At 47.3% G+C, this 22,126-nt stretch overlaps 1 protein-coding gene and 1 pseudogene across 1 annotated transcript in view; both read right to left on the minus strand.

Annotated features, from left to right (window-relative positions):
- Positions 1 to 1,345: 1,345 nt before the first annotated feature.
- The window catches only part of GMPS (guanosine monophosphate synthase), a 46,139-nt gene continuing 25,358 nt past the window's right edge, over positions 1,346 to 22,126 (minus strand). Inside the window, exons 10-16 of the mRNA XM_088447684.1 lie at positions 20,559 to 20,664; positions 7,178 to 7,293; positions 6,836 to 6,961; positions 5,364 to 5,479; positions 4,733 to 4,863; positions 2,669 to 2,841; positions 1,346 to 1,967 (exon numbers count right to left, since the gene is read on the minus strand). Coding sequence (XP_088303810.1) covers positions 1,866 to 1,967; positions 2,669 to 2,841; positions 4,733 to 4,863; positions 5,364 to 5,479; positions 6,836 to 6,961; positions 7,178 to 7,293; positions 20,559 to 20,664 — 870 coding nt within the window. The 3' untranslated portion in view covers positions 1,346 to 1,865. The remainder of the gene's footprint in view (positions 1,968 to 2,668; positions 2,842 to 4,732; positions 4,864 to 5,363; positions 5,480 to 6,835; positions 6,962 to 7,177; positions 7,294 to 20,558; positions 20,665 to 22,126) is intronic.
- Positions 18,022 to 18,226, minus strand: LOC148505822 (U2 spliceosomal RNA; annotated as a pseudogene).

Below are 22,126 nucleotides of genomic sequence, written 5' to 3' on the forward strand. Positions count from 1 at the left end.
TAGTTTAGTTTCGGACATGATCAGTGGGTGGCGACTTATGTGCCACAGGCATATTCAAAATCAGAGTGACAAGCTGTGCTGGCCTGCAGTATAAGGCACAAGGAGGCGAGTATTTCTGGATGCTGCTGTTGTCCTGAGGACGGGTCTACTGACCATAAAGGGCATCCTGTACAAACAAGATCTGGAGCAGTTAACCGATACACAGGTTTGTGCATTTCTCCATGACCAGATGTTGGTTATATTAACAGACAAATAACACAGCCCTTCGGCAATCATGCCTAGCACCTTTTAGCTTCCTGTCAATTGTAAAATTAAGCACCACTATTTTAGGCGTATGAACTAAGGGCCTTATTGAGCACGGATCGCAATGCTGCGTTCGCACGCATCAGCCCATTGCAAAATGATGCAAATTAATGCGATCGCACTGCCGCCGCAGCAGCACAAAATGCAGACGCCCAGCACTACATAAAGCCACCCCCCTACACCTCTCTTACATCCGCATGAGCTAGCAAGACAGCGGAAACATCGAGATTCATCAGACCCATACGCACAGTTGTGGTTGACCTGACCCTCACGCACAAACTGCTAAACTTCCTGCACGCAATGAGTATTTAGGCTGCATATGCAATCGTAGGGGCTTAATTATGCACGCCCCTATAATGGCGTTCAAACGCTCAGGCACGTCTGCGTATCTCTGACAAACCCCCGTCACCAGCCCCCAACCGGTCACTTCCTGTCAATCACTCTGCCATTCCTGTGCGTGCTCACTGCGATCGCATAGGCTGGTTTGCGCACGCGCAACGCAATGCATAAGCATGTGCAGATTGCAAACATCGGCCGGGTGCGTGCGAACGCAGAGTAGCGATCAGTGCTGAACCAGGCTCTAATTCTCGAACCAACCCAACCATTCCACTATCCAAATAAGTCGTAACTCACAGGTGTTTCTCATTACTGTCTATTGTATAACAGTGGCGCAGAGTACATACATATCATGGCAGACATGGTGGGAAAAAAATTACATTTTGTCCAAATGCACTCCCAGATTTATTTTAGCTTACTTAATAGAAGAATCAACTGCTGACTTATTAGTCTGCAAATGTGCGATTCCTATTGCTGTACTGTTTATGCAACTCTTAAACACCTCATGGTACAATGGTCAGCACCCGCGCAATCCTTTAGCATGAGAGAAAAGGACTAAATAAAATTACTATTCTCCCTTCTATTATTTTTCCCAATTCCGTATTCAGGGGGTTACAAGTTAAAACATTTTCCATTTCTTAAAATTGCACTTTCACATTTAAACTGATTAAAATCCCGTGACCAGCAATTCCCAGACATCTGCAACTCCATTTGGCAAAATATTTATTTATAATAAATCTGTTCAAAAGCAGTTGGTCACATCAGTTATTCATTTTACATTATTGGGCTATTACAATGGTTTTGATTAATGTATATAAATGAACTGCCTTTTTTTTGTACATTTTACAAAATAAAAAACTACAGAAAAAAAACAGGGGAGGGGGTTATGGGAGTAAGGGAAGGCAAGGAAAAATGAAAACAGCAACAGAAACAAACACATGGAAAAAACAGGCAGATTCCGTTAAGACAAAAGGCAAAGCAAGATGAGTTGTTTGCACTCAGGCAGTTGCTGCCATTATTGTTACCCGTACAAGTCCTCTGCCCCATTAAAGTGTCAACCAACGCGGTTACTTTGGGTGCAGGCTCTGCAAACGGAATCAAATATCACGTACAGTAGCAGCTCCAGTCAATTGAACAACAGTACTGCATGTCAACACTGGGAATGGTTTCTGATAAAATTTCAAGCTGCACACAGTACTTTTACACCAGATCAAAATACATTTTAATTACTCCCATTCAGTAGTTCCTGGTGGCTTTGATGTCAAATCATACATGACTCGAGAGATTCCTGGGATCTTCTTAATTTCTGTCACCATCTTCAATACAACCTAAATTTTGGTGGAAGAAATGTAAACATTACTCAATGCCCAGAGTTACGCTGCTAAGTAATTGGAAAGGCCAGGGATCGAGATGTACCTGCAATGGTTGGCAATGACAATTAAACAGAGAGAAACATCCCCTCTTTATTCTTTAACTCCTGCACCTACTCTGCTGTGCATTATTTTGGTGAGGGTCATTCCCCCGAGAGGTTGATCAATTCAGCAGGTTCATGTTACTTATAGTGAACTAGAACCTCTGCTACTCCGTTTGTATGAACATTTAATTTATTTGGTTTCCACAATTGCTTTGTAATGTTTCATAAAAACAAAACTTTGAGCGCCATTTGCGGTCACCATCAAACGATAGGGTTAATCCCATTACCCATGAATACATGGCGGGTGCGAGGTAGCGCGGCAACAGCCGCCATTTACAGCAGCCTGAACTCACTCAAAACTGCTCGTAGCCCCGTACGGTTTGGGCAAAAATGACTGAATTCAGGCTGACAGCAGACCCCATGGGGTACGAGATGCAGTGCTGTTGCCAGCGTTTTAACGCTGTGGCAATGGCAACTCGCACCCTTCGTGGGTTATTGGATTGACACCAAAAGCTCTCGGACCTCCTGAACATCTAACCAGTAACCTACAAAATTTCTACTAGTAAAGATCTAAACTAAGTGCTGTGACGTAAAGTAGGGCAGTAAATAAAATACCTCCACTGGAATCTCGTTGCCTGGAGTTGCAGCAATGCCGGTCATGAAATCGCTGGTGATAAATGTGCGGATGACCACAGACCTTTGACAAGACGGCTGCTTTTGTAAGGTATCACGATCAAAATGAAGTGGTGTCAGAATGACTGGCATCTGGCTTATTTTGCCGGCATAACCTATGTAAAAATAAAAATGCCAAATTAACTACAGGAAATGCCAGGTTTATTGACACCTACAAGGTAGTAATAGAGAGGAAGCTGTAGAATGAAAAGGGGAAAAATAGGTGTTTGTAATATATAAGTTACGTCATGTGCCAGTCAAAAGGCTTTCTACATAAAACGGGAAATATTTCAAGCAATTATAAACCGTAAATGACTGGTAAGACTGTTGAGACAAACTGAGAAACTAATGGTAACATAAGTAGGTTCTACTGCCCAATAAGATACTGTGCCATATCTTTTCCGCTACATTGCAGTTACAGGATTTGGGCCTAGGCTAGGACTTTACTACAGCTTTGTACTCTATACAGTGTAGTGGTTAAATCGACCGGTCAGGTGAGCCGTACTAAGAGGGAAACAACCGTCCTCCGTACTCTGCATTATTGCGATCAGTATTAAAAGGGAAACTAGCTGCTAACAATGAAATATTCTGCCAAACCCGCAAAAAATTTAAAACCATTAAAGTCCTTAACAGCACAACCAAAGCAGCTCTCTCAATCACTTTTCTAGGAGTGCAGAATCGCCGGTTGTGGCAATTAGCAAATAAAAATAAAGTGGCACTCACCTAAAGCCTTTCATGGGATGTATATATACACATTTGTATGGCTTTCTAGTACATATATATTTGGTATACAAATGCTTCCAATTCTAAATAAGCTCCTATATTACAACTTTTACAGAGTCAAGTTCGCTATTTTTTAAGTTTGTACCTCAACTTTTTTTTTTTCCGCCCTTTTTTTCAAAGTCAATTTTTGGGGTGTCAATTTTTTTTTTTTTTTTACACAGATTATCTTTGGAGGACTGTCTGAAGGCTGCACGGGGTTCCCGAAACATTGTACCCCAAAATCCCAATTCTGCACTTTTTAACGCCTTGCATTCATAGGTGATACTTTACCGCCTATTACATTGCATTGACTTAACGCCTAGGCGGAAAGTCTTTCAAATTGAATACGGGGTAAAACTAAAACAGGCGATAATGACGTCATCAGCGGTAAATTACTGCGAATCCGGACTTAATGCCTCAAATTGAATACGACCCTCAATTTGTTTCAGAGAAATGGCCCAGTCAATCACATGACTTGAATCCAATTGACAATCTATGGAAAGAACTAAAGATCAGAGTTATTAGAAGAGGCCCACGGAACCTTCAAGATTTGAAGACTGTTTGTGTGGAAGAATGAGCCAAAATCACACCTGAACAATGCATGCAACTAGTTTCTCCATACAGGAGGCGTCTTGAAACGGTCATTACCAACAAAGGCTTTTGTACGAAGTATTAAATAAATTTCAGTAAGCGTGTACAATACTTTTTCCCTGTGTCATTTCACATTATTATACAAAGTAATTTATGGACATCTATGGTTTGATTTCTTTGCATGTGTGGATTGCATGGGTTGTTGCTGACATTTGGTGAAAATTTCATTACAATAGCCCCATTACACATATATTTACTGAGAAAAATTATGATGTGTTCAATACTTATTTAACCCGCTGTATTTTTTTTTTTTTTTTTTTTACTAACACCTCAATAAATAGCTATAGATTTGATTTGTATTTGATTTCTTTTTGCCTTCAAAGCTCTGTGCACTCCAATAGGGATACAGTGTACAGCTGCATTACTGCAGGAACATTCTGGGACCCTGTACATTGCAGTGTGGAAAGCAGAAGCACTGTTTCTCAGTATGATTAATCAGTCCCCAGGTAACATTCCATGGCTTATCTGTGTAGCTGGCTGCTATTATGACGCATAAAGAAAGCAGTGCAGAATCATAGATGAGTTTCCACATAAAGAATTCAAGCTTGCGACACTCACAATTTAGCAAATGTGCACCACCCAAGGACAACTTACCAGACTCTCTCAGTATATTATGAGCCTCAAAGTCAGCTTGTCGCAATGTGCTAAGCACGCCTGTTGTTAAAAAGGTAGGCGTAACATCAGTAGGGGGTTCTTTCACTGGTGGTCCAAAAACATATACAACTCTAAAATGAAGAACGGTAAATAAAGTTATAGGCTGTCAAATGGTTTGTGGAAGGTAAAACATGTTTAATATTTTCCCTTGGCCCAAATGCTGTGATCAAGATCCACTCAAGGTATTGAGGGAAATTCAATTATTGCCAATGGACGTGATTTTCTGATCAGGAGCGGCAAACCACATCCATCTACATTGCAAGTTTTGCCTCACACCCAACAGATACAGCGCAAAATAAATTACCATGTTGGGGCTACCATACTCAGCAGATATGTGCGCAGATGGACATCGCAGCAGATCATGCTTAATTCCCCCCAATCAGTTTGGCTAGGAAAGGGGGGTATATAGTCACAATGCTAGAGCATTGGTTATAACAAACCATACAAGAAAAAAAAAAAAAAAGCAGACACATGGAAATAGGGTATACAAGGTTGCTGGAGACAATGATACAAAGGGTGGAGAGGGCCCTGCTCATGAGTAGTTCAGTCTAGGACACACAAAATAACATACCTGTTAATATTGTGGCACATTCGGGGGATTAGCCTGGCTAAGTACATGAGGGACTCCCAGTGTGGGGGATCCTTACTAGAGATACCACAAACGTAGCTGTAAGAGCGACAGTCACCCTGTATGAACACAAGAACAACATGGACACTCTCACCCATTTCTGTGCAGTACATCAAACAAACCACACTTAATAAAATTACAATATGCTCATTATCAAATATACATGTGTGGGCAGCATAGTATCTCAGGCATGGAACCTCAAAGAGTTCTGGGGCTAGAGTTACTGATCAGTGGGTAGCCAAAGTCGGCGATCATCAGCGGCTTTGACTGATCAATTTAAAACGGCAATAGAAATAAATGCAAAATCAGGCTTGCTTCAAACTTATTTCTAGTGATGTTTTAAATCGATTGGTCAAAGCCGCAGATGGTCAGTGCCTCAGACAACCCACTGGTCAGCAAATGTACCCCCTAGACTGAGTACAGCTACCAAGATACCGACACGTCAGCACCCCTTATTAGCCTTTACCTACAAGCTTAGAACTTTTTTTTCTGAAAAGAAAAAAAATTTAACTGCTGCCTCTTTTAAATGAAGTGGAAACCCCTTCTTACAGACTGCAGGTTACATAATGGGCGATATATTCGCCAATCAATTGAACACCCGATATATCGTGGGTCATCGGCGGATGTGTACTAGCAATATGTCTGTGAATGAAGCGTTCACAGACATATCGTGTTGACTGTGCAGCACAGAAGATATATCTGCAGATATGTTAGCACATCATGCTGTGTGCATGGGCGTTTGGCCGTTCGCCCATACACTTGCTGCAGAGGCCGCCGGTGACTGACACCACAACTGGGTGGGCACGTGTATATGCCTGCCCAGTTGTGACTTCAGGCATGACACACCGGGCAGACAATGGGTAAGTGTGTATGCACTTACCAATCGTCAGCTAGGACGGCGGTTCTGCCAAAAGGCCGATTTGTCTTCCTAGTGTGTACCCAATTTAAGAGACACCTTTATAATTGAAGGTGGGCAAGCACAAGTTTTAAACTATAAACTTTCCTGATATTTGTTTTACAGAACAAGCTATTACGAATGTTTGTGATTCCACTTTTTCTAGTAACTCCTATGTACTGAAATATGCTTATTGTCAGCTTGTATTCTAACTTGTAATGAAAAATCAATATGGTTATTGCTTATACAGAAAAGTTTCCAATAACTAAAGTACATGCTTTTAGATAGTGTCAGCTTGCTGTAATTACTATGCTCTCTCAGAAAGAGCAGACAGTGCTCGCCATCCATCTACTTACCTTGTTTGATGAGGGAAAATAAGCATACCGCTTCAAACCAATTTATATACTTTGCAAATGAAGCTTTAACACTAATGAAATAATTGTAACTGATGACTCAGAGTATAGGCTACATATGCAAGTGCTTCTATATAAATGGCATTAAACCTAGACAAAATACACACCTGCACTCCGACTGTCTTAATAGGCAACAAGAAGGCATTCAGTGAATGTAGACTAGTGATCTGCATCAGCTTCTCCTGGTCCTCTTCAGTTGTACAGGCTTTGACTTTCTGTAGGAGTGTATGAGGCTGCACAGAAATAATTCAATATAACTTACAGACTTCCAATAATAAACTGCATGAAAACCTTTATATGTATCTGAGAAAATATATTTATACCATTAATAGAAGGAAAAAAAAAGTTAATTTTTAATTTCATTACTTCCAAAAACCCCTTTCTAAAAAGTTAGTTTAAATTATTTAAATGTATAAACCCCCTCCCCACCATTAAACCAACAAACTTACTTTTTTAACACTTGCTGAATAATCTGAAACGATTTTTAATATATTGTTTGTTTCAGGAAAGTCTTTGCAGACGTAAGGCTCTTCGGCACATATAACTCGAATCGCTAACCCCGGACCTGAAGCACAATGAGACAAGATAACCCAAAATGATTTACAGTGGAAAGTAAAACGTATAAACATAATGTAACATCTATTCAATAACACAATTAAGTAGTGGGGTGAGGACAATAAGCCTAAAAGTACAAACCATTTCAAAATGAAGCCATCTAGAAACATTCATAATATGTAAAGGTTTCCATACCTAGGTATTGAGGTTTTCAATTGCATGTAACCTTGTTATTTTATAGTAAATTATTTGATTCATATTTTCCTTTGAATCCAATTTTTACCATTTATACCAAATTCATTATTAAAGATCTGCTCTTCTGTAAGATACCAGATGCACGTCCCTTGTTCACTGCCACTACTGCATCTGTGAATATCTGCGTACCCGAAACAGCGATTCACACTGTGGAGGTCACACCCATGGATGGAAAATAGGTAATACAGCGGAGTAACAGAACATTTTACCAAAGCAAGGGTTTGCTATATGTTGTGAACTGTTAGAATGTCGACATTCATTGTGTTGACATGAGAATGTGGACATGGTCATAATGTTAACATGTTCAGCAAGATCTACAGTAAAAGGTAGACAATGTCTATATAGACACCAGATGTTACACAGTCAAAAGGTCAACAAGTACAAAAGGTCAACTCTAAAGGTAGACGTGTAAGAAGGTCGACACATGATTTGTTTTGTTTTTTAGCCCTAATCTTCACCCTAGCCCTCCCCTTGGTGCATAACCCTAACCCACCCTCCGGGTGCCTGACCCTAACAGTCCCTGCTAGTGCCTAACCAGAAAAAAAATAATTGTGTTGACCATTTTCATTTCGACCATTTGTACCAGTTCACCTCCTTACGTGTCGACTGTCAGTGTCGACCTTTTGTCCCTGTCGACCTATTGACTGTTTAACATCTGGTGTCTATCTAGACAATGTCTACCTTTTTTTACTGTAGATCTTTAGACCGGATCCCATTCAGCATGTCGACACAATCAATGTGGACATGCTAAATATGTAGACAATTGGCAGTGCAGGTGTTCCGGTGGCAAGTGCCCTAACCTGACAGCTACAGCTCCATGTTCCCAGCTTTAGTCACAGCTGCGGCAAAAATCACAGAACAGTGGTTGCGGTGGTATCTATGACATTATTAGAATTTACGGTCAATTTACCGTTGAATCCTTTTTCTCTTAAGCAGGCTGAGGAACACTGGACCATGAGATTGTAGGTTGGGGCTGGAGCTGGCACTTAATAAAACTGTATCTTTAAATCCTATGCTCCTCCCCCTGCAATCCCACAATTCCAGTACTTCTTTGAGAGAGTCCGGAGAGGAGTAGCAGGAACCCCATGAAACCGTTTAGAACAACCAAACAAACCAGTAGGTAAAAGACCGGTCAAGAATTAAACACCTCGCACGACTGAGCGTGAGGGAGGGATCGCAGTGTTCCCCCGCCTACTTAAGAGAAAAGGAATCAATGGTAAGTCGACCAAAAATCCTATTTTCTCTTGCAGCAAGGCTGGAGAACACTGGACCATGGGACGTTCAAAAGCCGCCGCCAGGAGAGGGAATGCTCAGGCTGCTTGACTGGAGAACTGTACGCCCAAAGTGTGTGCTGCCAGAGGCAAAAAAAAGACTAAAACGTAAATATGAGCAAACGTGCGGACAGGGGACCAGATTACCACACACCGGACCTGTGCTTCGGAAGTCCCGCATCGAGCTGCCCAAGAGATCGCCGCTGAACTAGCGGAAGGTGCTGAAACCCAGTCTGGTGGCGGTCAACCCATCCCAGAAGAGGTTGAGTAATGACCGAGCTGATCCAACACGCAAAAGGTCTGCTGAGTAGCCGGTCAACCATGTTCCAACAAGTAATAAAGAACCCGCAGAGAACAGTGCGGCATACCAAGGAAGACGCGTCCAAGGAAATCTGCAGAGCTCAGTCGAACTAGCAAAGCCAGATCATCCCAGTCCCGGGAATTCACCAAAGGAGGAATAATTGGAAGAACAACATCCGAAACTAGTGTTGGCTGGAATCGTAACATGTACGGAGAACCGCACAATCTACATGGAAGACTAGCAAATACTTAACTATGCAGAGGAAAGGAAATAGCCATAAGAAAGAACAGCTTCCAAGCAACAGACTGAAGATCCATTGAATGCAACGACTCCAATGAAGCCTGTGTGAGAGCCAAGGAGATTAGATTAAGAATTCACGACTCCACCTGCGGATGAATCTACACAGCCCACCATGCAAAAACGGATTGGACCCTTGGAAGAAGAGACGAACGCAGCGTGAAAGGAAATGACAGGGCCAAAAAATGTCACGTCAGGAGACAAAGTCATCAGGTGGCGTCTGAACCCTTCAGAAGGAAGGTCCAGAAATGTGAGAGGCGAAAACTTGTAGCAGTTACACTACAAGAGCTACTTTTCAAACCCGGAGGTAAGCGAGAGATGCAAACGGAGTCTGAGCTTACAGCCTAGTACGGACCCTGAGAGAGAAGACCTGCAGCGTTATCACTCCCAGGTCCAGAAGTGCAGGTGCGAAAACCAACCCCCGGTAGAAAAGAGCCTAGTTGTAGCGGGTCTGGACAAAGTGAAAGACACTACCCCGGGCCTACCGACCTCGGGAGAATAACCATGTACCATGACCAGAGCCGCCAGCCTGGAGCCACCAGGATTACCCTCACTCAGGAAGCCTTAATGCCCCTGGAGACATGAAGGAACAGTGAGGACAGCGGAAACAGATGCTCTACCACTACAGACAAGGCCACAAATGAGAGAGAAGGAAAAAGCTACTCGCCCCGGGAAAGACTACAGTATCGCTACCGTGCACGACGTACCTATGGCATCACCTGGTCGCTGTCCGACCAACTGCAGTCGGCCAGGGCCCTTCAGAACGATGGATCTTAGATCTCGAACTGATTGAACAGCTGAGCCGTTGCGGATGGTGACCCAAGGCCCCAGAGCCGAAAAGCAACTTTGGCATTTCAGCCCAGGCGACTCGCGCCGTGGCCACAATGAGTCCATCCGGAAGGACCAAGGAGTGGACCTGGAGGAGAACGACAGAAACCTGCCACCAATGGAGTGATGGATGCTACTGTACAGAATGGGAACAGAGATGAGAGGGATGTCGAGCAACCCTGTCAAGTTTGGAGATTTACACACTGGGACTCCCGTAAAGTAGAACCTGGTGTTCAACCCGGTCCATGGACGAGGCACCGGCCGAACCATTGAGACCAAAGTCGGTAGAATCACTGCACTGTCTGCTGCAAGACAACACCCCTGGAGAGAGGTGTCGAAGGCCACCCCCAGAACTGAATGCTCAGACACGGAAGACCGTGCAATAGTCGGGACACAGCCCTGATCCGAAAGTACTTGAAACAAGCGACCTAAGAAAGTTCGTAACTCTGAAGCAGAGGTACCCTTCACAAGCAGAGCTTGAAAAGAGCAAATTGTGGTATCTGTTGTTGGTAGAAACTACCAAATTGTGGTGCAAACACACGGAGCCAGGGCTCCACCGAATGGTAGGGCCCGGAATAGACAAGGAACAGAGTCAAGTACCCACTGAGGAAGTAGGACGACCTGCCTCAAATGGAATCTGAAGACATGCGTTCCAGACCTGTAGCGAAGAGTTGTTGGCCTCCATGCTGAGGATCCCGGATTGGAGAGGGTTCCTGCGAACTGAACAATCTACGAAGGCACGAAGAGACCATAGCGTCCAGAATGAGCTGGTCAGTCTGCGAACAAGGAAGGAGATAGAACCCCAGTTTCCGTACCTGTTTCGGAACTGGAGCAAACAAATGCCAGCCAAGAGGAGTGGGATGAGAGCCCGGGCCAATTGTGAAAAAAAACAAATACAATAACAACGCCGTGGTGGCGGTCCATGAGGTCTCAGATGGAACCATAGCGAAAGATGCCACGCACCCAGCTTGCTGAAAAAGTCACCAAAACGGTTGCTGACCCCAAGCAACCGCTCTACCACGTGCAAGCGAACTGGGCAGAGAGACACTCCATTAGGCCTTAGGCTTCTTTAGAGCAGAGTCTCCAGAACAGAGATTGTTACTAGAAATTCTTCCCCCCAGAAAATGAACTCCTGCTGAGGAAAAAGCAGCTTGTGTCAGACTGACCTTCCAAGGACGCAGGTCCTATTCCTTTGGGGCAGCACAAGTCTGCGCAAGGTCTTTCCCTTGTAAAAATGCTAATGGGACCTGGGTAGAATAGCACACCTCCACCTGCGCCTCACACAGGAGAGGAGTCCCACAAAAAACGCAGCAAAATAGAGGAACCTGATGTAAATTCTAATGCCGCACACTGCAAAGCCTGGAGCCAGAGCGAGACATACTTAGGCTAGGAACCTAACCCTATAGAGGGAACAAAACCCATGCCCAAGATGCGGGAACACTCAAGCCTGAACTTGGTCTTCCTGTGAAGCGCCACCAGCTGGCCTAGGGCGCACCCAGACATGCTGAGAGCCCCAGTCCACACAGCTTCCCACAAGGCCCCCGAGGGCTCGTTAACCCACGCATGGGAGTAAACAGCGCCCAAAATACAGCAAAAACCCTGCATACAACTCCACACAGTTAGGAATGTAGCGAGAATCGGATCCATGACCGCAGAGTGGTGAGGCAACAATCAGGGGAGCGATAGATCCTCTTCAGTCGATATACCCCGATTTCATCAGTTACTGCCCAATGCTGCAGTGCATGTCAGTGTCACTAGCTACATGGACATAGAGGGGGTATATAAAACAAGAGATATGGTAAGAACTTACCTTTGTTATCTCTGTTTCTACGAAGTCCATAGGGTCCACAGGGTGACCTTGGGGTATAGCTGGATCCTGGATCCTCGGGCACCACGGAGTTAAAGCTTTTAGCTGCTCCCAGGATGCACTTGGGTCCAACCTCCCCTATACCCCGCCCCCGAGCCACAGGCACCTCAGTTGGTAAGCAGCCCAGGCCGGAGGAGGAGACGAAACAGAGAGAAGGAAGACTGGAACACACAAGAACCATACTCACAGAAATGGGAGACGGAAAACCGGTGACCAGTCACAGAGCCCATATGAAGCCAGGTGCGTCAGGGCGGGTGCCCTGTGGACCCTATGGACTTCGTAGAAACAGAGATAAAGGTAAGTTCTTACCATATCTCTTGTTTTCTACTTCAGGGTCCATAGGGGTCCACAGGGTGACCTTGGGGATGTCCCAAAGCAGTCCAACTAAGGGCGGGGACGCTCCTGTGCTGATAGGAGAACCCGGCGCCCAAAGGATGCATCCTGAGAGGCAAAGGTGTCAAACGCATAGAACCTCAAAAAGGTCTGAATGGAAGACCAGGTGGCCGCCTTACAGAGCTGAACAGCAGAGGCGCCACGGCTAGCAGCCCAAGAAGGGCCCACGGACCAAGTGGAATGAGCCTTAACAGAGGCTGGAACAGGTAAACCCTCCTGCATATAAGCCTCAATAATAACAGAACGAAGCCAACGGGCTAGAGTCTGTTTGTTGGCAGGCCAACCCCTCTTGTGAAAACCAAAGAGGATAAACAAAGAATCCGACTTCCTCACAGAACTAGTCCGGTCCACATAAACCTGGAGTGCCCGGACAACGTCTAAGGAAGTCTCCCCAGCCGAAAGATCAGGTGACTGAAAGGCTGGTACAACAATTTCCTGATTAATGTGGAACCTGGAAACCACCTTAGGCAGGAAATCAGGACGAGTGCGAAGCACCGCTCTGTCCTGATGAAAAATCAGAAAAGGGGGACGACAAGAAAGCGCCCCCAAATCTGAAACCCTCCTGGCAGAAGCAATTGCCAAGAGGAAAACAGTTTTAAAAGTTAGCCACTTGAGCTCCACTGACTCCAAGGGCTCAAAAGGAGGACCCTGTAAGGCCCTAAGAACCACCGCCAAATCCCACGGGGCCACAGGTGGCACAGGAGGCTGGATTCTCAAAACACCCTGGAAAAAGGTGTGTACGTCCGGCATAGCAGCGATCCTGCGCTGGAACCACACCGACAGACCAGACACGTGTACCTTCAGTGAAGAAAGACGTAATCCTAAATCCAAACCGGACTGAAGGAAAGCCAGAATACGCGAAACTCGGAACACCTGGGGATCATAGTTTCTGGCCTCGCACCACTGAAAGTAAGTGTGCCACACTCTGTGATAGATCCTCGCGGAAGCAGGCTTGCGCGCCCTCAGCATGGTGGTAATAACGGAGCTAGAAAAGCCCCGAGACCTCAGGACGGCTGTCTCAAGAGCCACGCCGTCAAAGATAGTCGACCCAGATCCGGGTGAAGACAGGGCCCCTGAGACAACAGGTCCCGCCGTTGAGGTAGGAGGTACGGAGCGTCGATGGACAGGCTCCGCAGATCGGAGTACCACGGCCTTCTGGGCCACGCTGGGGCCACCAGGATCAGTGTGCCTCCGTCCTGTTTGAACTTGCGCAGGACCCGAGGCAGCAGAGATATCGGAGGGAACAAGTAAGCCAGTTGAAACAGCCATTTCACCGACAGCGCGTCTATCAGACTTGCGCCTGCGTCCCTTGTCCTTGACCCGTACACAGGCAGCTTGTGATTGTAACGGGACGCCATCAGGTCCAGTTCTGGCAGCCCCCACTTGTCCACGAGTAGTTGGAATACCTCTGGATGAAGCGACCATTCCCCGGGATGCACATCGTAACGGCTGAGGAAGTCTGCCTCCCAATTGAGGACTCCTGGGATGAAAACTGCCGAGAGAGCTGGAAGATAGCGCTCCGCCCAAGCCAGGACGCGGGACACCTCCGACATCGCAGCTCGACTGCGAGTCCCTCCCTGGTGATTGATGTACGCCACCGTGGTGGCGTTGTCTGACTGCACCTGAACGGCCCTTCCGTGAAGAGCGGTGCCGGACGACTGCAGGGCTCTGTATACTGCCCGCAGTTCCAGGATGTTGATGGGAAGAATCGCTTCCTCCGCCGACCAACGACCCTGAAGTGACAAGGAGCCTGTCACCGCCCCCCAACCCCGGAGACTGGCATCTGTCGTGTGCAGAACCCATTCCGGGATCCAAAAGGGGCGCCCCTCCAGGAGATGCGCTGTCTGCAGCCACCAGGCTAGGGACAGACGCACCTCCGAGGACAACACCAGCATCTGAGAGCGGATCCTGTGTGGCAATCCGTTCCATTCTGAAAGAATCAGCCCCTGCAGGGGCCTGGAATGGAACTGGGCAAACTCCATCATGTCGAATGCCGACACCATGGACCCCAAAACTCTCATCGCTGAGTGCACCGACACTCTGCCACTGCTCAGACAACTGTGAATCCGCAGCTGTAAGGAGGAGACCTTCTCTGGAGTCAGAAAAATCCGTTGCTGACGAGAGTCCAGCAGGGCCCCCAAATGAACCATCCGTTGTGATGGGATGAGGGAGGATTTCTTCCAGTTGATCAACCAGCCGTGCGCCTGTAGACAAGCGACCGTCAGGTGGAGATGCTGGATCAGTACCTCCGGGGAGCTTGCCAGCAAGAGGAGGTCGTCTAGATACGGTAGCAACCGTATCCCCTGGCTCCGAAGGTGAGCCGCCATGACCGCCATCACCTTGGTAAATACCCTTGGTGCCGTGGAGAGACCAAAGGGTAGAGCCCTGAATTGGTAGTGGTTGTGGAGAATAGCAAACCGCAGAAACCGTTGGTGCGATGTTGCTATAGGCACATGGAGGTAGGCGTCCTGGATATCCAGGGAGACCATATAATCCCCCGGTTCCATCGCCAGTATGATGGAACGCAAAGTTTCCATCCTGAATTTGGGAACCCTGAGAAACCTGTTCAGGGACTTCAAATTGAGGATGGGGCGATGAGAGCCATTGGGTTTCTGCACCAGAAACAGCGTAGAGTAATACCCCATCCCACGTTGAGACTGTGGTACGGGTATAATGACCCCCGCCGTCAGCAAGGCCTCTATGGCTTCCTGAACCTGCAAGGCCTTGGTTTTGTCCTGAGAAGGACTTGTGCAAAAAAACTGGCAAGGCGGCCTGTGCCGAAAAGACAGGGCGTACCCCTGGGAGACCACTTCTCGCACCCAGGCATCCGTGGTGGTATTGTGCCAGCACTGGGCGAATTGAAGAAGTCGGCCTCCCACTCTGGGGTCCCCCAGAGGGAGGCCCGTCCCATCACGCAGAAGGCTTATCTTCTGGCTTGGAAGAAGGGCGCCTAGCACTCCAGGCTTGCTTCTTTGGCTTTGAGGCGGTCTTGGGTGCGGACTGCCTCGGGAAGGACTGACCCTTTGCCTTGCCCTGAACCCGAAAGGAACAAAACGCCGAGCTCCGGACCTTAGCAGGTGTAGTAGCTGAAGGGAGGAAGGCTGACTTGGATTTTGCCAGGGTATCTACTATTTTGTCCAGGTCCGGACCAAATAGTAATTCCCCATTAAAAGGTAAAGCCTCCAAGCCTTTCTTTGAATCCGCGTCTGCTCTCCAAGACCGCAACCACAAGGATCTACGAGCAGACACTGCTGCCGACGAAACCCTAGAGGTCAACAGGCTAGCATCCAAAGATGCTTCTCCAATGTAGGAGGCGGCATCTCTCATCTGTCCTAACAACGCCCTCTGGACGTCCGGAGATTCATCCGTAAACGTGTCCTCCAAGGCGTTGGCCCACCCCTCAATGGCCTTGGCCACCCAGGAGATGGCCATGGACGGCCGGGCTACAGCCCCTGAGAGAGAATAAATAGACTTTAGACAAGTCTCCACCTTCCTGTCCGTAGGATCCTTCAGCGAGGATATAGACGGCAATGGCAAAGTAGCACTCCTGATGAGGCGTGTTACATGGGAATCGACTGCAGGCGGAGTTTCCCATTTCTTACAATGCGCTTCCGGGAATGGATAATTGGACGCCAAGCGTTTCTGTGGCAGGAAACGCTTACTGGGCGTCTGCCAGGCCACCGCCATGTGATCAGTCAACTGATCAGACAAGGGGAACGCTGTAGAAGTAACCTTAGCCTTTTTAAAACTAGGATACCTTGACTTGGGAGCGGGTGCCTCATCCTCAATCAGAAGAATAGCCCGCACCGCCTTAACCAGAGCCCGCACATTGATGGAAGACTTAGTGTCTACCTCCTGGACTGAGGCATCTGAGGCTGAGTCATCCTGTACCTCACCATCATCCGAGAACCCCTCAGAATCCGAAAGATGCGCAGCCTGTGCCATGACTGAGCGTTTAGACACCCTGGAGGGCACGTCACTGCGCAACATCGACTGAAAAGCCGAAGATGCTGCCGCCAAATCTTGGACAGTGTGGGAAAGCGCATCCACCCAGGGTGGAGGAGCTGTCACAGGAGCCTGAAACGGCACCACAGCCGGCTGTGCCACAGGGGTGGACTGAATATACATTGGCAACCCCGCATAGGGACCAACAGGTTGAGACCCCGGGGGAGTCTGCAATAATTGTGGGACACCCGGGGAATGGGGGATGGCAGGCTGGGGCAACGCCCTAGTAGGGGCGGCAGTCGGGACCGACAGACGGTCCGCGATGGACACCAGCACCTGGGAAAACATCGCCCATGGTGGCTCCTGCGAAATGGGAGGTTTAGACGTACCAGGGACCGCCTGGCACCGTCCGCACAGGCCGTCCTGTGACAAATCCTCCCTATCCACTCCTGCAGAACAGCGCCTGCAGGAGAACAATACCGGAGTCCCGGAGTGCTCAATCTCCTCCTCAGACATGACTTAGGAAGAAAACGTGCGCACTCACCAGTGTGCTGAACAACAGCCCACAATATGGCACCGTGTAGCACACAACTGTATGTGACGGACCTCACAAATACGTGATCTATATAGGTGAGGTCAGTAGAAACACCCTTCCCCCGCACACCTGTAGGGCTTGTAGGAGAAGGAAAGGGATAGGTACAGGCTGACAGTAAGTAGAAAAAAGACACAGACAGGCAGCACTAGCAAAAGTCACATACCATGCAGGAAGATATACTCACTGCACCTTTCCACTACAATCAACCTCCCAGATTCAGTGTCTGGGAGGGCTATAGCGCTGTGTACACTGTCCTTGTCGGGGGAGAGGTACACAGGGGGACCGGTCCGCGTGCTCCCTGAGAGTATCCACGCTGCCAGTAAGAAAATGGCCGCTGGAGACCTCAGAGGAGGAGTGGCCCGAGTAGCTGCAGCTCAGCGACGCCAGACTCCGAGCTGAAAGGCGCGCTGAGCTGAGGGGAGGAGCCGCTGACAGGGAAGGCTTCCTCCCCTGGCTAGCATATTAACCCCCGGGTTGCCGGCATCCCGCTTGCCGCGATATTAACCCTGGTGGTCTAGTGGTCTGGCGGGGTATGCCTCCGCTGGAGGGGGGGCCCGCCGCCACCGCTAGCGCCCCCGGTCTGTCCCCTAGACCGGGGGCATGGGACTGCATTTAAAAGGAACCCGCGCACCGCCGCTAATCAGCGGTGCGCGGCTTACCTGATCTCCCCGGCGTCTTCCGGCAGCAGTCCCGGGGGAAGCCAGAGTCCGGCTAGTACAGACTCTGGCTTCCCCCGCCGCGATCCCCAGTTCAGTGCTGGCGTCGCCAGCAGGGAGAAGGAGCGGCAGCGTGGGCGTCTGTACAGACAGCCCAGCGCTGCTGCTCTAGAGAACAAAACTAGTGTAAAAATAAATTTAACCTAGTTAAATAAAAAGCTTTAGGGGGCTGCTCCTGCAGCCCCCCCCGCAGGGTGACCCGACTCCGGCCGGGCACCATCTAAAACTGAGGTGCCTGTGGCTCGGGGGCGGGGTATAGGGGAGGTTGGACCCAAGTGCATCCTGGGAGCAGCTAAAAGCTTTAACTCCATGGTGCCCGAGGATCCAGGATCCAGCTATACCCCAAGGTCACCCTGTGGACCCCTATGGACCCTGAAGTAGAAATATGTGGCGATTCAGATAGGGGACATATTCGATATGAAACTGTTAAGAACAGATACTACACTTGATCTTAGCCAAAAGGCTGAGAAGCGATGCGTGTTGTCAGAGCCCCCCACTTCCGTAACACCTGACAGCAGGTGTGCACCTAAACCCTATTAGCAGGTAGAAATAAAAACAGGTACATTAAAAAACAATGTTAGAAAAGCAACTAATACAGCCACAAGAGTACTTCCAGGAGACCAACACCGCAGCTGCCTGGGAGAGTATATGTAGAGCAGGTGAATGTAGCAGTCCTGGCTAAGGAATGTCATCCATGCATTCCCTGCTGTCCCCGCTGACTGTACCGCTGCAGGAGGGGGGAGAGTAGTACTGGAAACTCTCCCTCCTCCAATCTCCACTCTCCCAGGGCACCGTGTGAAAACGCTTGTTATGCCTAGCTGATACTGGCAGTCTGAGGCATGTGCGCTCCTCCTGCATCTGTGTGAGTGGAGCCGATGCCAAAACAAGCCCAGCAAAATTAATTGTGCAAGGGAGGCCGGCAGCTACAGGCTCCGCTCCCCTATTCCGAGGCTGCCCTACAAGTAGAGCACAGCTCCTAACTAGATATAAATGAGAAAAGTTACAACAGTAAGGAAAAAACTACACTACAGAAGGGCTGCGTAGCAGCCCATCAAAATAGTGCCTAACTCCTCAGGCACTTAACTGTCGAAGCCGGATAATTGGCTGAGACAGAATCGGTTTAAAATTAAATCTGCACGATGCCATTTTGCGAATGGCAATGAGACGCCATTTTGCGACTGGCCGCCCAGCGCCATTTTAGCGAATCTCGCCCATTATAAGTACATACGGCGATGCTATTCTTTAGCGTCGTGCGATTCCCACGCAATAGAAAGATGTTAAAAGTCCTCATTAAACAAATACAGACAGTCACTAAAACATATAAAATGATCAACCCTGCAAAACATGTACCATGGTGTACTCCACAAACACGTAGTCGCACAACGCTAACTAGCGTCTTTTCTCAATACCCCAATACTTACACACTTATTGAATAAACCTTGAATATTACACTTCAATGCTAAGGAACCTTTTTATATATTAGTAATGTTGTGAAATAAATGTTATTTGATATCTAAGGTTTAGTACATGGTAAGCAGACCGTGTTTGGTGTCAATCTAAACCACTGTGTCTTTGCAGATTTCCGGTATCATCGGTGAGGAAATCGCAACATGTGTCTGCAAACTATGGATCACAGAGAGTTAAACATTAAAATGTACTCTGTAATGTAGCCAGCTTAGATTTATTATGCAGCGGGAAGATGGACTCAAAGAGCTGTTGGAGGCTGGATTGTGACCATGCAAACTGACCTATGAACTATACTGTGACAGAAGAACCAGGACGCAGAACCAATGGAATCATGCCAACCTGTTCTATTGTATTGCCTATCTCTGTAAGGGTATATATGTGGGCTCTCTGAAACTGGATCTCAGTCTACTCGCTTTGCTGTTGACGGAGGTTTCTTCTTTGATGCTGGGATCTGTATCCAGAGCGCATGCGTATGTAACTACTGTACCTTGGGTCTGTATAATTTATTTGCGCTAATTGTATTTAGATCACAGCGTGTAACTATCTGTTTTTATGTTAAATAATAACTTTTTGTGCTTTGGAACCACAATCAAAGTCTGAAAGCAATTATTTCTTGTGTGACAATTTTTAGAGTGTATAGGTAGGTAGGAATCGATATAACGAAGACTGGAAATGTGGGATTGCAGGGGGGAGCGGCATAGGATTTAAAGCTACAGTTTTATTAAGTGCCAGCTCCAGCTCCAGCCCCAACCTACAATCCCATGGTTCAGTGTTCCCCAGCCTTGCTGCAAGATAAATAATATTTAGCATATCGCACACATAAGACAATAGGCATATGGTATAATTGCCAAACAGTTTTCTAAATTGTGACTCATCAATGGGACAAAACCAAATTAGAAGGTAGAGTCATCAAAGGCCTATCCCAAAACAGAGATACAAAGGGTTTAAAATAACATGTACAGCTGAATGAACAGAAATACAGTCTACAACTTTATAAATGTATGATGTTTCCAGACAATATAAGCTGACAATATGTAATGGGTATTGTATATGTGGCTCTATTATGTCAGTAAAATAACTTTCCTACAATTCACCTTGCTTTGCAAATATGATCATTTGTGTTTTTTACATCATTTTTACACAGGTGTGTCACAGAACAAACTTCTGTAAGTGCATAGTCACATGGAAACACTACTATAACCTACAATAATCTAGTCTGAAGACAACAGGTGAATGGAACGTGGAAACACCTGTAACAGTCAGCGCATGTTGCCTACTTGTAAAGAGTGACATATATGTACATGTAGAGAAAACACTGCTCTAGAGGCTGCTTCTCATACCAGGGAAGGGATGTCGGCACACAAGCTCTTCAGGAAGCTCCAGCTCTCGTCCTAACACTCGAACTTCATCCTTGTGAAAATCCTTTAATGGTTCTATTACTTTACCCTGAAGAAGAAATTAGGTGCCGTTAATACATCTACTGAAATGCAGCAGTCTAGTCACACAAATGAGTTTCAATGAGTCTTCCTTTACATTAATAATATGGTAAAGAATAATTTACATTCCCGTTCCTTTTACAATGGAGGAATCAATTTAATTCATGTGTTTGTTATAGCTTGTAACACCAATTTGTTATAGCTTGTAGCGCTAAAAGAGGCGTGGCTTGGACATGCCCCACCCCTTTTCGTCCCAGTAGGGGCAGTGCCCAGTACTCCTGGAGATCCTAGGCTGTTCCCAAGCTCTCCCTGCAGTATGAATAGATACCGTTGATTGTTTCACCAGAACTTTTTCACCCCGAAGGACACTGTGGCCTGTGGGTTAAAACGGCTGTTTCAGCAGGGAGCAGCCATAAAGGCAGGTCGCAGCGCCCCACTGAAAAAGCCTAGCGAAACACTAAGGGGTATGTATGGCCCTTTGGTGGGCTAGAGGTCTGCACACTGTTCCCCTGACAGAGAGACAGAGAGCCAGAGCGAGCGCGAGACAGAAAGAGCGAGCGCGAGACAGAAAGAGCGAGCGCGAGACAGAAAGAGCGAGCGCGAGACAGAAAGAGCGAGCGCGAGACAGAAAGAGCGAGCGCGAGACAGAAAGAGCGAGCGCGAGACAGAAAGAGCGAGCGCGAGACAGAAAGAGCGAGCGCGAGACAGAAAGAGCGAGCGCGAGACAGAAAGAGCGAGCGCGAGACAGAAAGAGCGAGCGCGAGACAGAAAGAGCGAGCGCGAGACAGAAAGAGCGAGCGCGAGACAGAAAGAGCGAGCGCGAGACAGAAAGAGCGAGCGCGAGACAGAAAGAGCGAGCGCGAGACAGAAAGAGCGAGCGCGAGACAGAAAGAGCGAGCGCGAGACAGAAAGAGCGAGCGCGAGACAGAAAGAGCGAGCGCGAGACAGAAAGAGCGAGCGCGAGACAGAAAGAGCGAGCGCGAGACAGACAGAGAGAGCGCGAGACAGAGAGAGCGCGAGACAGAGAGAGCGCGAGACAGAAAGAGAGAGCACGAGACAGACAGAGTGTTTTCAATCACAAGGACAATGGGGTAAAAAGCATAATGTTCAGTTAACAATGATACAACTCTCCTGCCTCACTGGTCTAAATGTGCATACACAAGTAAAGATTTTCTGTCCAACCATCCAACTAGTTGATTGGTTGGAATGAAAATCTGGTAATGTATGGGAGTAAATGATGATCAGCAATTTGCTCCTAAATGCCAAAAAACAGATGAAAATGGTCATCAGACAAGTTTGTTAAATGTTTGATCTAAACAATTTGTTCAAACAGTTTTTGTCCATTTTCCGGCGTTTGGGAGCAAATTGCTGATTCTCATTTACTTTCATACCTTACCAGATTTTCATTCCAACCAATCAACTAGTTGGATGGTTGGACAGAAAATCTTTACGTGTGTATGCAGCTTAACAGC

The sequence above is a fragment of the Taudactylus pleione genome, unplaced genomic scaffold (genome assembly GCF_031769625.1).
Source record: "Taudactylus pleione unplaced genomic scaffold, aTauple2 ptg000436l, whole genome shotgun sequence".
In the NCBI taxonomy this organism is placed as follows: Eukaryota; Metazoa; Chordata; class Amphibia; order Anura; family Myobatrachidae; genus Taudactylus; species Taudactylus pleione.